Source organism: Leiobunum rupestre, chromosome 7 (genome assembly GCF_980474605.1).
Source record: "Leiobunum rupestre chromosome 7, qqLeiRupe1.1.hap1, whole genome shotgun sequence".
Lineage (NCBI taxonomy): Eukaryota > Metazoa > Arthropoda > Arachnida > Opiliones > Sclerosomatidae > Leiobunum > Leiobunum rupestre.
This window is the reverse complement of record NC_143390.1, coordinates 54,326,231-54,339,215: the sequence shown is the minus strand read 5'-3', so window position 1 is coordinate 54,339,215 and position 12,985 is coordinate 54,326,231. Positions and strand designations below refer to the sequence as shown.

General features: G+C 38.6%; 1 protein-coding gene across 1 annotated transcript; it reads left to right on the top strand.

The window, feature by feature from the left end:
- Positions 1-4,386: 4,386 nt before the first annotated feature.
- LOC149937465 (uncharacterized) lies at positions 4,387-12,527 on the top strand. Its single transcript, XM_090153777.1, has 11 exons — positions 4,387-5,938; positions 6,155-7,434; positions 7,502-8,819; positions 8,869-9,186; positions 9,587-9,931; positions 11,612-11,706; positions 11,777-12,129; positions 12,184-12,209; positions 12,254-12,355; positions 12,414-12,443; positions 12,502-12,527. Exons 1-11 carry the CDS (start codon positions 4,387-4,389, stop codon positions 12,525-12,527), a joined length of 5,445 nt encoding a protein of 1,814 aa, XP_090009903.1.
- The last annotated feature ends 458 nt before the right edge of the window (positions 12,528-12,985 follow it).

Below are 12,985 nucleotides of genomic sequence, written 5' to 3'. Positions count from 1 at the left end.
AAATAGAGTTGCAATTTATTCCGGCCATATGTACTTTTAAATTTTAACAGATTTGACATACTTTATAAAGTCTAGCACCTTATATCCTATGAACAATATTTTTGGAAAAAGTACAGCTAGATAAATGGCTAAAGACCATTTTCTTTAAATTTAAAAATTTTACATAACCGAAATACTACATTAATATAGATAATAAATAATACTATAAATATAGAACTCAGTTAATCAAGTTAATTTTTAACGAATCATGCTAACAATTAGCAGCCTATCGATTTGATGTTTTAATTATTGTTGTTGGCAATTAAACTTTGGGGTCATTTTACAGAAAATCATGTTTTATTATCACAACAACTTGAACACAAGTTTTTTAACTAATGTTCGATACCTATTTAAAGTAAAAGTCGCTTCATGATTTGGTGGCGCTTTGGGTTTTTGCCTGGCTATTATTTAATAGACTAGTTTCTTAATCTTTCAGGACTTTTTGTTAGTAGATTTCTGTAGTTATTTTTCAAAAATATCGCGGTAAAGAATACGTTTGTCAGTATAAAAAGCGAATAAGACAGGACTTTTTGTTAGTCATTTACTAATAAAAAAATATAAACTGAAAATGTTTTGCAACCGCGATTTATAGTCGTCCTGTATTCATCCATATTATAAATATAACTATTAAAATATAACTTAACATTTTTAAATACAAAAGTAAATTAATTAAAATTTAAAAAACGCAGCCGATACATTTAAGCGATCATACAAAATAGTAAGAAATCAATTTCATTACTCGAAACATTTGTTTGATTTATAATACATTTTTAACGGTCTGCTACGTTTTACATTCTGTGATGTTAATATGTTTGGGTTTTAGTTCTTTAACAATTAATCTAGTTTACATCTAAAAAAACAACTTATACCGTCAATGTGTTGCTTATTTGAATTGATAATAAAACTTTTTTACAAAATTTGAAAAATACAAGTTTAAAATGTTTTAAAATACCTTTTTAAAGGCCATGAATAATCCACTTTTTGTTATTGAGTTAATTAAAATTAAGTTACGTTTGAAGCCGTTAGCGCTCCTCTGATTACCGCGAACTATCTCTCTCTCCGCGTTTATCTCCATTGTTAACAGGGTTTGATTGAGTGATAAGGAAAATAACGAACTGAGGTACGATATTACCCAAAGGCACGACTCATTTAGCGGCGAACTCTTTGTAGCGTGTGCTACGAAAAAGTGGTCGAAAATTGCAATTTGAAGGAGGATAAAAGACTGTTTTCGTTGTATCCGTTTTTGAATTGCGAAAATTTATCTACCGGTATAAGCATTCAATCATTAGCGTTTATATCTCTTCCGTTTATCGTGATTTTAGTCGCTAACGGTCGAGTATTGTACGCGGTCTTACTATTAATTAGTACTCTTTTAATATTATTACTGTTCAGTAAATATATATTTAGCAGAACACCTTATCAGCATTGTCGTCATATTTCAAAAAATATCATGAATTCGGATACCAGAGAGCCCATGCCTAACAAATGCGACGTGTGTAAAAAAATTACGACTTGCACAAAAACGGATCGAGATGACGATGGACACTGGTACGATTTGTGTTGCAAATGTAGTTCTATTCATCAGTATTACTGGAAAAGCAAGGCTCGCGTAGTAAAGTGCGAACATCAAGTGCCGTAGTGGTGGGAATGACGCGTCGGTCATGGACACGTTTTCTCCAAGCGTCGAAAAGACTGCGATATTTTTTTATGGTCTTGACATTATAAATCCAGCACCTGTAATTATTACTGGATATGTATGAGTTTTCTTTTTCTTTGGTTAATAAAATATTTGGATCCCAGCAGTTATTGGTTTTTTCCGTGGGGGGAAATTTTCGAAAAACTTACTAACAATATATTTAAAAACATTGCATCTGAATTGTTGTCCGTTTAGCGTGAAACTTATTCCATCAATGAGACACTTTACGCTGTAACGTGTAAAGGAACTAATAATGGAAGAGCGCAAGGGCGTTATTATTAGACAACTCGAAATAAATCTCCAACGTATTTTGCAATGGTTTAATTCGTACGTTACATCAACCAAACCCAACCTTAACTTGAGAGTTTTTAGAGTGGCATTGTTATTTTTCACTACCAGGGGTAAATTGAACTTTTTTAAACGTAACAAATTACGAACGTTACTTAATTCGTTGGCCGTGGGTATGAAAGACCATTATTGTTTTGCCATTTTCACCACTAGGGGTAAATTAAGAACTTAGTGGCAGCACACACTACCCTGATTGTAACGACTGCATTATTGAGAATGTAAGCATTGTTTAAATACTTATCTTTTAGCCAAAGAAATGTCCCTTTTAGTTTAAAGTTGATATTTTGGTTAATAATGTATTAAAAAGCTATGCCTAACAAATACTTTGTCGTCAAAAAACAACTATTGAAAACATTTGTAGTTACACTTTCTGTTTCTCCCGCGTATTGACTTAGTAATAAAGGCTAAACGTATTTAATAGCGTCATGGAATAATTCACAGGTGTTTTCGGTAACCCTACAAAGCAAGACTTACATATTTACAGAACAAAATTGGACGACAGTTGGATAATGAGTGATAAGGAAAATAAGGAACCGTGTAAGGAACTATTGAAAAGTATCAATATATTGAAAAAAACAGACGAAAACTTCAAGCGGAATATATAGCAGCGAGAATAGAACTTGAAGATTGTTTTCCTACGATACGAAGAGAACCTTCTTACGAGTCTTTAAAAATGTTTTCGGAAAAAGAAAGATTATTGAGTTTTAAAAACTGGGTTACTTATGGAACCAAAGATTTGGCCGCCAGGGGATTTTATGCCCTCGGTAACGGAACGAGCGTCAAGTGTCCTTTTTGCGGTCTAATGGTCGAAGAATGGCAAGACGGAGATATACCGTTAATAGTTCATTGCCGTCAAATTCCATTGTGTCCATTCATTCGAGGATGCCAAGTTGGAAATGTAACAATATTACAAAAGTCGTAAACATATTTTAGAATTTTAAAGTGTAAATATTAAAATAAAGTATCAATTTTCCAATGTAAAAAATATGTATCCCAGTTTTTTAATGCCGCCTTTACATAAAATGTCAGAGTAGTTACATTTACACTTTCAGTTACGTTAGCTTAATATGAAAATATCGATAGAAAAATCCTGCTAAAATCCCATTTTAAATTTGATAAAATACATTTCAGATATGTAAGTAGGTAGAATAATACTATAAAATTCCTTTTTCTACTTTTACGGTAAAACGCAACTCCGATACGCAAATATAGACAGATAATACAAAAAAAATCTATATTCTACTTTCGATACGTTAAAATACATTTCCGATACACAAATATAGATAAAGAAATACTACAAAATTTTAAAAGGTAGAAAAATACTACCTCTTTTCTTAGCTTTCTAAAGTGGCCAATGAGTGGTGGTGAATGTTATATCGGTGGAGTTAAATCCATGGGGTTTTTCTACTGTGCTGATGAAAATACAATGACGCAATAACTGACTATATAAAATCGACCGATCAGTGGATAACCATTCAAATTCGAAGAAGATTCAAGTCAAGTCAAAACTATGTATGTATAATCTTATTTTAGTTCTCTTTCTCGGAGGGTAATTTCTTTACTTTTGAATTATAGGCAAAAGAAATCAATAATCGTTGATTTTGAATTCTTTGACGGGCGGACCAAAGATGAGAAGCCGGAGAAAATAGTGAAAGAAGCGTCAGCTTGCGCGGCCGAAAATACATCCCGGGTCGCATCGTGGGTTTTTCTTCCACCATACCTGTTGGGTGTAAAATAGCGTAAGCTTAATTTGTTTTGTTAGCATATTTTAAGCCCATTTAAAAATGACGCAAACGTAAAAAAACCAGAACATTGTGTAATTTTATTTGTATTGTATTTTTTAGTTTGTATATATAAGGAATTTTAAATTTAATCGAAGGGCAGTCTGGTCCGGTCAAGTCATGTATTCGTACCAGTAATGTAAATAATAAATTGTTTTTAAAAGTTAAGCTGACTGAGTAAATTAATCTTCTAAGTCCACGATCATTTTTGGTCCGTCGAGCCGGATCCGAACGCATCGATTGAATTTACGCCTCAATATCGTTGGTAACAGCTATCATTTCGTGAGATACTTGGAAATCCTTAAGTTCAACTCAGCAATCAGTCAAGAACGTTGCCAGTCATCATGGACGCAATCCTGAATAAACGTAAGAATATCAAAAGTCAAGTCACCCGACTGGAAAACAACATTTTACAACCATTGACCAAGAGTGAACAGATAGCCCTGACTGACTCAGATGTGCCTTTCTATCTTAACAAGATACAGAAGCTGACCGCCGAGCTAGACAGTCCAAAAATTAATTATGCATAATTGCAAGCCAGACGAATCAGATGGTCACGATACAGAGTATAACAACATCATGACGAGATCAGAGACGATGGAACGACTCCTTCTAGATGCCGATGCCAAGAGATCAGCGGCGGCTTTAGCAACTGCTATTGTACCATCCAAGCCTACCGCCGACATTAGACTCCCGCCAATTGACCTTCCAAGATTCGGTGGTAATTACATCGAGTGGTTCCCGTTCCACGACTTATTCGTCGCCACAGTACATAACAACACGCTACTATCAGGGGCTCAGAAGTTGCACTATCTAAAGAATGCTACGTACAGCGATGCTGCGCTCCTTATTCAGTCGCTTCAGCTCACAGACGGCAATTATAATGAAGCTTGGGATATCCTCAAGAATCGGTACCACAATTCACGAGAAATCATAGAAGCACACGTTCGACGATTATTCAATCAGCCCTCAGTGAAGGAGGAATCGTCCTCAGCTCTACGGCGGTTAATCGATACGACATCTGAATGTATCCGATCATTGAAGGTATTACAAGAACCAGTAGATCAATGGGATGCAGTACTGATTTACGCAGTCAAGGAAAAATTGGACTTCGAATCAAGGCGTCAATGGGAATTGTCGATGACTGGAACAAAACGTCCGAAGTATGAAGAACTATCTACGTTCCTAGAACAGCGGGCCCGAGCACTGGCTGCATCACAATCGTCCGCAGTAGCTTCAAGAACGAGAGAATCTACTCATCAAAGGAAGTATATGACCTCTCATCATGGAGCCGTAAAGGGAAAATGTATTATTTGCAGCGATGATCACGCAATTTACAAGTGTCCCGAATTCCTGAAGGCCAACTTCGAAGAGCGTTGGGGCTTTGTGAAGAAGTACTCATTATGTTTCAACTGCCTACGGGGCGATCATCAGATTAGCGACTGCAGATGGGGTACTTGTAAACTGTGCAAATTAAAACACAACAGCTTACTTCATCGTCCAAATCAAGAATCAAACAGTTCAGGCCCAGGAGTGTTCGCACATGTATCCAGAGAACTATCGTCATTATCAACTAAGAGGTCTGGAGATTTCCAAGTACTCCTACCAACAGCGGTTATTCAAGTCGAGGATGACACTGGTCATTTTCAACCGCTACGAGCATTATTGGATTCTGGATCTCTAGCCACTTTTATCAGTGAGCCAGGAATCAGAAGATTGCAATTAAAACGTACTCGCTGTAATCTATCTATCGGTGGCATAGGAGGTTCCGACATTGGAACTTCACGGGGAAGCGTGAAACTACACATCAAGACAAAGGCCAACCATATTTTGGAAGTAGAAGCCTTAATCCTAATGAAGGTTACCGAGAACTTACCCAGTCATTCGTTCCACTCGAGTCATCTACCACACATAAAGGGTCTGAAACTCGCCGATTCAACATTCTGCGTATCAAGTCCAGTCGATGTCCTTCTAGGCGCTGATGTTTATTTCAACGTCATCGAAGAAGGGAAACGTCAAGGAAAACGACACTTACCAGTAGCCTTCAAGACTGTTTTTGGCTGGGTGATCGGAGGTTAATTATACCAAGAAGAAGTATCGGTTCTGACGACGTCCATCCAAATCCATGGCTGTACCCTGGATGAGCAACTGGCGAAATTCTGGGAGATAGAGGAGGTTACGTCCCCGCAGCTACTGACAATCGACGAAAAACGATGCGAACAGATCTTTGAAGCCACTTATACTCGAAAAAAGACAGGAAGATTTATCGTTCGTCTCCCGTTTAAAACAGATCCAAAGGAACTCGGTAATTCTCGGAAGTCAGCAGTCAGAAGATTGCTGTGTCTGGAACGTCGCCTACAAACCAATCCAGACTTGTACAATCAGTATCGCACCTTCATGAAGGAATATGCAACGATGGGGCACATGAAGTCAGTAATGCCAAAGCAAGACACCGAGACGGCATACTACTTACCTCACCATGCGGTCATCAAGAATTCAAGCACGACCACTAAACTCCGCGTCGTCTTTTATGCTTCCGCAAAAACTACGGCTGGAAAATCACTCAACGACACGCTACGGTTTGGACCGAGATTGCAAGACGATCTCATCAACCTTCTACTTAGATTTCGTTCTTGGCCAATCGTGATGACAGCCGACATTGCCAAAATGTTTCGACAAATCCTGATTCACCCCGATGACACGACCTGGCAGCGTATCATTTGGAGAGACGACCCAGCAAAGCCATTAGAAGAACAGCAACTAGTAACCGTCACATATGGTACAGCGTCGGCGCCATACTTAGCGACCAAGGTTCTTCAACAATTGTCACGAGATGTAAAAGACGAGTTACCTCTAGCATCAGCATCGTTGTCCAGTGACTTCTACATGGACGATTTGATCACGGGTGTCCAAACAAGATCCGAAGGGCTGCAACTTCAGAAAGAACTCCTTCAAGCAACAGGAGATGCGGGTTTCGAACTCAGGAAATGGACATCTAATGATCCGGTACTAGTGGAGAATCTCCCACCGGAACTCCGAGAGAGTCAAGGGTTGTTGCGGCTGGACGGCGATGAAACCGTCAAAACATTGGGCCTACAATGGACTCCGTCGCCAGATCATTTCACATTCACAGTCACGTCTCCGGAAGCCAGAGCCATCATAACGAAACGCACCATCCTATCAGACACGGCGAAAATCTTTGACCCTCTGGGACTGCTCGCTCCAGTCACGATCGTAGCGAAGTTATTGCTACACGACATGTGGCAGTTAAAGAAAGATTGGGACGAAGAGTTACCGATGTCCATGATTCGAAAATGGCAACTGTTCAGAGAGGACTTAACTAACATTGAGCAGATTACGACAACACGATATATCTCGCAAGAAGAAATACAAGAACAAAGTTTGCACGGTTTCAGCGATGCTTCAGAAAAGGCATTTGCGGCTGCAAATCTACCTAAAAACTACTTCAAGAACAGGTCAGGTCAAAATCCAATTGATAGTAGCGAAGACGAGGGTCGCCCCGCTAAAAAAGACCACCTTACCAAGATTGGAGTTATGCGGGGCTCTCTTGTTGGCGAAACTAATCCAAGTCGTTCAAACCACAATGAGAAAAAGATTCTCCACCGTTCATTGCTAGACTGACTCCACGATTGTTTTGGCATGGATTCTGTCGGCGCCACAACGCTGGAAAACATTCGTGGCCAATCGCGTGGCTGAAATTCAAGAGCTTCTTCCAACCGCACACTGGCATCATGTGTCCGGCAACTCCAATCCCGCCGATTGCGCCTCTAGAGGTCTCCAAGCAATAGAGCTACGACGACATGAACTATGGTGGACCGGACGAATATGGCTGCGGAGTTGGACACCCACAGAAGCTAGGGTATCAACTACAGAGCCGAAAGAATGCGGTGCAAAAGAGAAATCGATTATACCGATCGTCACTCATTATCGAGTAAACAACGATCTCCTTCAGAAGTACTCCTCGCTAAGTATGCTGATCAACGTCACAGCGTACCTTAAACGAATAGCTCATAACGCACTACTTCGTCACGGCGTCAGAGAAGCCAAGCATACTGGACTATTGTCCACAGAAGAACGGAAAAACGCACTACTGTTTTGGATCCAACGAACGCAGCAGGAGACATTTGCTGAAGACTACGAGCGACTAAAGCAGAAGAAAGATTTGTCCAGGAAAAGCAAACTTTTGACATTATATCCATTCCTCGATCCATATGGGATTATCAGGGTCGGAGGCCGTCTTCAAAATACTCAATTGTCGCCAGACAAGATTCACCCGATGATATTACCAAGACGAAGCTGTTTGACCGATCTCATTATCAACTACGAGCATGTAAAACAACTACATGGCGGTCCCCAACTATTAATGGCCTGTCTACAACGAAAGTACTGGATTCTGGGTATGCGGGATGCAGTAAGATTTCAGATTCGTCGCTGCATTCGTCAACAAGCCAAAACAGCAAAACAATTGATGGGTAACTTACCGACGACCCGAGTCCTTCAAACCCGAGCCTTCCTGAACTGCGGAATCGACTACGCTGGACCATTCCAAGTAACCATGCGAAAGGGGCGTGGTCAGATGTCTTTTAAAGCATACGTAGCGCTCTTTGCTTGCTTTGTTACCAGAGCGTTACACCTAGAACTCGTAAGTGATATGACGACTGAAGCATTTTTAGCAGCCCTAAAGAGGTTCGTCTCTCGTCTAGGAAAATACGCAAATATCTATTCGGACTGCGGATCGAACTTCATCGGAGCAGATCGCGAGTTGAAGAGTTTCATAAAATTCCTGTCTTCGAAGTCAACCCAGTCTCAGATAGCCAGATGGTCAACGGAAGAAGAAATCCAGTGGCGTTTCAATCCCCCAGCTTCCCCTCATTTCGGAGGACTTTGGGAAGCTGGAGTCAAATCTATGAAGTATCATTTAAAGAGGGTTCCTGGTAACGCTAACTTATGAAGAATTTCAGACGCTGATATGTCAAATTGAAGCGTGTCTTAATTCGAGACCGTTGACGTCTATGAGCACGGATCCCAGCGACCTTTCTGCCTTGACGCCTGGCCATTTTTTGGTTGGAGGACCGTTAACCGCCACTCCCGAGCCTGATCTAACTGCAACTCCGATCAATCAGTTGTCACGATGGCAGTTCAGTCAAAGGCTGTTGCAACAATTCTGGAAGCGTTGGAGCCAGGAATACCTGTCCGGTTTGCAACAGAGACCGAAATGGGCAACACCTCATCCAAATCTCAAGATCGGGGACCTGGTCCTGTTGAAAGACGAGAACATGATGCCAACCAAATGGAAGATGGGTTGAATTCTGGAGGTGCACCCGGGAGCAGACGACCGTGTTCGAGTAGCCACAATCAAAACCATGGATAGTCAAATCAAACGACCAATAGTAAAATTATGTCCTTTGCCACTTGAATCGAGTATTTAAAATCAAAATTATCAAGGCGGGCGGAATGTTGGGTGTAAAATAGCGTTAACTTAATTTGTTTTGTTTGCGTCATTTTTAAATGGGCTTAAAATATGCTAACGTAAAAAAACCAGAACATTGTGTTATTTTATTTGTATTTTTTAGTTTGTATATATAAGGAATTTTAAATTTAATCGAAGGGCAGTCTGGTCTGGTCAAGTCATGTATTCGTATCAGTAATGTAAATTATTGTTTTAAAAAGTTAAGCTGACTAAGTAAATTAATCTTCTAAGTCCACGATCAATACCCCCCAACCGATCTACCTTCCCAAACTCAACGCCAGAACACGTGGGTAGAAAAGAACATACACGGTCTCGCCTGGGACTATGGTTTCACCACTTACAGCAAATTGGAAGAATGCATGCGAATGGCTACTGACGGCTATGACCGCGTATTTTGTAAAGGAGCAGAAATTTGCAAATTTTTATTAGAACTAATAAACCGTGAAGTGATAGACCTAAATGGTGTAGGTTGTCCGGAGGTTACTGAATTGGATAAATACAGACCCAGGTTTACGTGTCTTATTAAACACAATACTAATTTGGAAAGTAAGAAATTCTCTTGCGCTTTAGAGAAAAGTACGATATATGCCGAGTGGCTATATATAAATATCTTTATTGTAAATTGGAGATTATGTGAATAAAAAGCAATTTTAGATCAAGAGTTTTATCTTTATCTTAAAACATTTTAAAAAACGCCTCGCTTGACAAGTAATTTACTATTAAGAAGACGTTATTAATATACTTTTACAAGTAATTGATAATTATTACCGCGCCACCCTCTGAAGTAATTAATTTGTCTACAAATATATAACATGTCTCCAACGCCACTGGACCCAGAGGCACTACCTTAATTTATTATAAGATTAAAAATGATATTTTCTTAATTTCCTATCATTCTCCCTAGACAGATTATCTTTCGTGAGTGATTCCATTTTTATATATCAAACCAGACCAATGGTTCGATGGACTTTAAAACAATGTATACGTAACCGATTTATGTACGTGAGGCATTGTTAGATTAACTTTACACGCATAATGTTTTGGGGCAACTTAACCAACTATTCAAACTTGTACAGTTTTCATATCAGGTAATCATGTATCCGAATGAAAATATCCATAGATTGTGTTTTTTATTACTTCCTGGATTTAAGTTATTATGATGGCTTATAACCCTAACTTAATAATTTAAGCAATTCTTTCTCTCTCTCTTAAAGAAATCGTATTGTAATAAGCTCATAAATTTAGGAATAAACTTATATTAAAGGATGAAGAAAAGTCAATAAACATTTATTTATAAATTATTCGCAATTTTATTTATTTATAAACGAACATTAGTTCGGTCTCGTGGGCGTTTAGGGAAGTGACAACAACCGATAAAATCCAACGCCTCGCACTCCTCCCGTCGACGGCTGCTCTTTGTCCCTCTTCTTCCACAATACGTACAGCGGAGATGGGGCGGAAACTCCTTTATCAGATGCCAGGGGATGTGTTTGGAATAGACATTACCATGTCGAAAGATTACACTTCTTTGATAATGCGCGCACTCTCTGCCCCAACAAAAGGAGTGTTCCTCCTCTAACGTCCACTTCTTCTGTGCATTCGCCGCAATAAAAACAAATCATGGAGTCCGTTGTCGTTCCGACGTACTCTTCCCCCGATGCCAATTTTAAAAAATTTTGGTCCATTTACTATACAAATAAAATATAGAAAAAATGCAAATTTTACATAAATTAAAACAAATTTAAATTCATGGTATTTATTTTTAATTCTACGATAAATTATACGACCAAGAAAAAAGAGAGAGAAAAGTATATTTACCAAGTTTGAAGTTTACGATTGAAGTTTTGTTTCTACGCGATTTCTTTTATACTGGTAAGGTAAGTGGGGGGGAGAACAAAATAATCGCGTGACAGTCCTATTAACAGGTGTATTCAATTTGTGAAAATGATTAATTAGCACGAAAGCGGAATGAACCGGTTCTACCATGACTATGCGAAAGGATTATTCACTAACGTGGCCATTTTTCCAGCGAATGCGCGACCTTAATTTGACGTAATAATTCGAGAAATATGACATAATTAATTGTATTGTCAACGAAACACCTGCTGGAGTTTTCAACGCGTCCCCTCTAAGGGGTTTTAGGTAGTATATATATATCCTTTAGTCACCCGAATCTAGAAATCCTGACACTAGTGAATCTTCCCGGAGCAAAAAAAATTTAAGTTTCTAGGTGTTTTTAATGTAACAAATACTTAGTTGTTTTTGTTTCTAGGGAATCGTTTGTAGCTATACACATTCTTTTCGCCATAATTTGGCCAAAAACTAAATATTCTTCTTCTAAACGGTTTTTGGTAAAAGATGTTATTTTTTTAAGTTTTATATTTAAAATTTTATATTTTAAGTTAAATATAAATATTACAGATTGGCTACAAAAGTTCAGATGGTCGCGAAGACCTAATTGTTTTTCGTACCCCGGCTGCTAATAATTATTCGGGGGATACAAACCGCCAAATCGACTCGATCGCCTGCTATGTCAATAAGCTTCCCAGGGCTCAGGGACAATACGATATTGAGGCCGTCGAGCGACATGTCTTAAATATAACGCGACCGGCCCAATACGTTATTGTCAAAGAAAGGCAAACGAAAGAGTACCTGGAAAACTTTATCGATCTAGATCGTATAATCGTCGCCACGCGGGTTGAGTGCCCCAATGTCCCAGATTTAGAACTACAGCCGGGTGACTTTCACCATCATTTTAACAACGACCATACGCGGTATGAATCACCATCTTTTGTTGGGGAAATTATATTGTATTTCTTATTTAACAGAAATGTGTGCGCCTATGAAAGGCAAGGCAAGTAGCCGCCGATGTTCAAAGTATAGAGGGTAATCCCCTAGAATTGTACCCAGAGGAAGAGGACGACCCGTCTACACCAGCCACATTCCCGACAAACCCGGAACCTCCAGCGAACAAACCAAGAGCGCTTGATCTCCGAAATGGTAAATATAAAATCAAACTATCATGTTTCTCATTTTTAATTTTTAATTTTAATTACAGCTCCGGAAATCACTATTGTCGTAGAAGGAGGTAAAACAATTGGTTCCGAAAAAATAATTACGATTCTAATAGCATTTTTCATTTCTAGGTTCCGAGTTAAAAATTATATTATAACGCGTAATAAAGTTGTATGAAAATTGTATAAATAAAGCTGTATAAAAATTTCTTCCGATCTTGCAACTCTATTTTCATTCTTATTATAACTGACAATAGCGATCAATAATAATTCCCATTGAACCGTATAGGAGTGAAACACTCAATAAATAACCATAAAAATAACCTAAAAATGGTTAACCAAGTAACTTCTAGCTCTGTATTTGACGGTAATTAGAATGTCATACTTATCGACTGCTGCTTTTAGAAAAAGTTATAGTAGCAATGTACACGTTTAACACGAATAACCGTTTAAAAGTTCATATAGGGGCGACTTGTTTAGGTAATCCGAATCCATAGATACCTGCGTATTAAACTTTTTATAATCAATCTATATGGACATATCTTTTAGCGACGAAAATTCAGACGTTGTTAATTATACCCTACAAAGTTTACTAATAAATAAATTTCATGAGCGC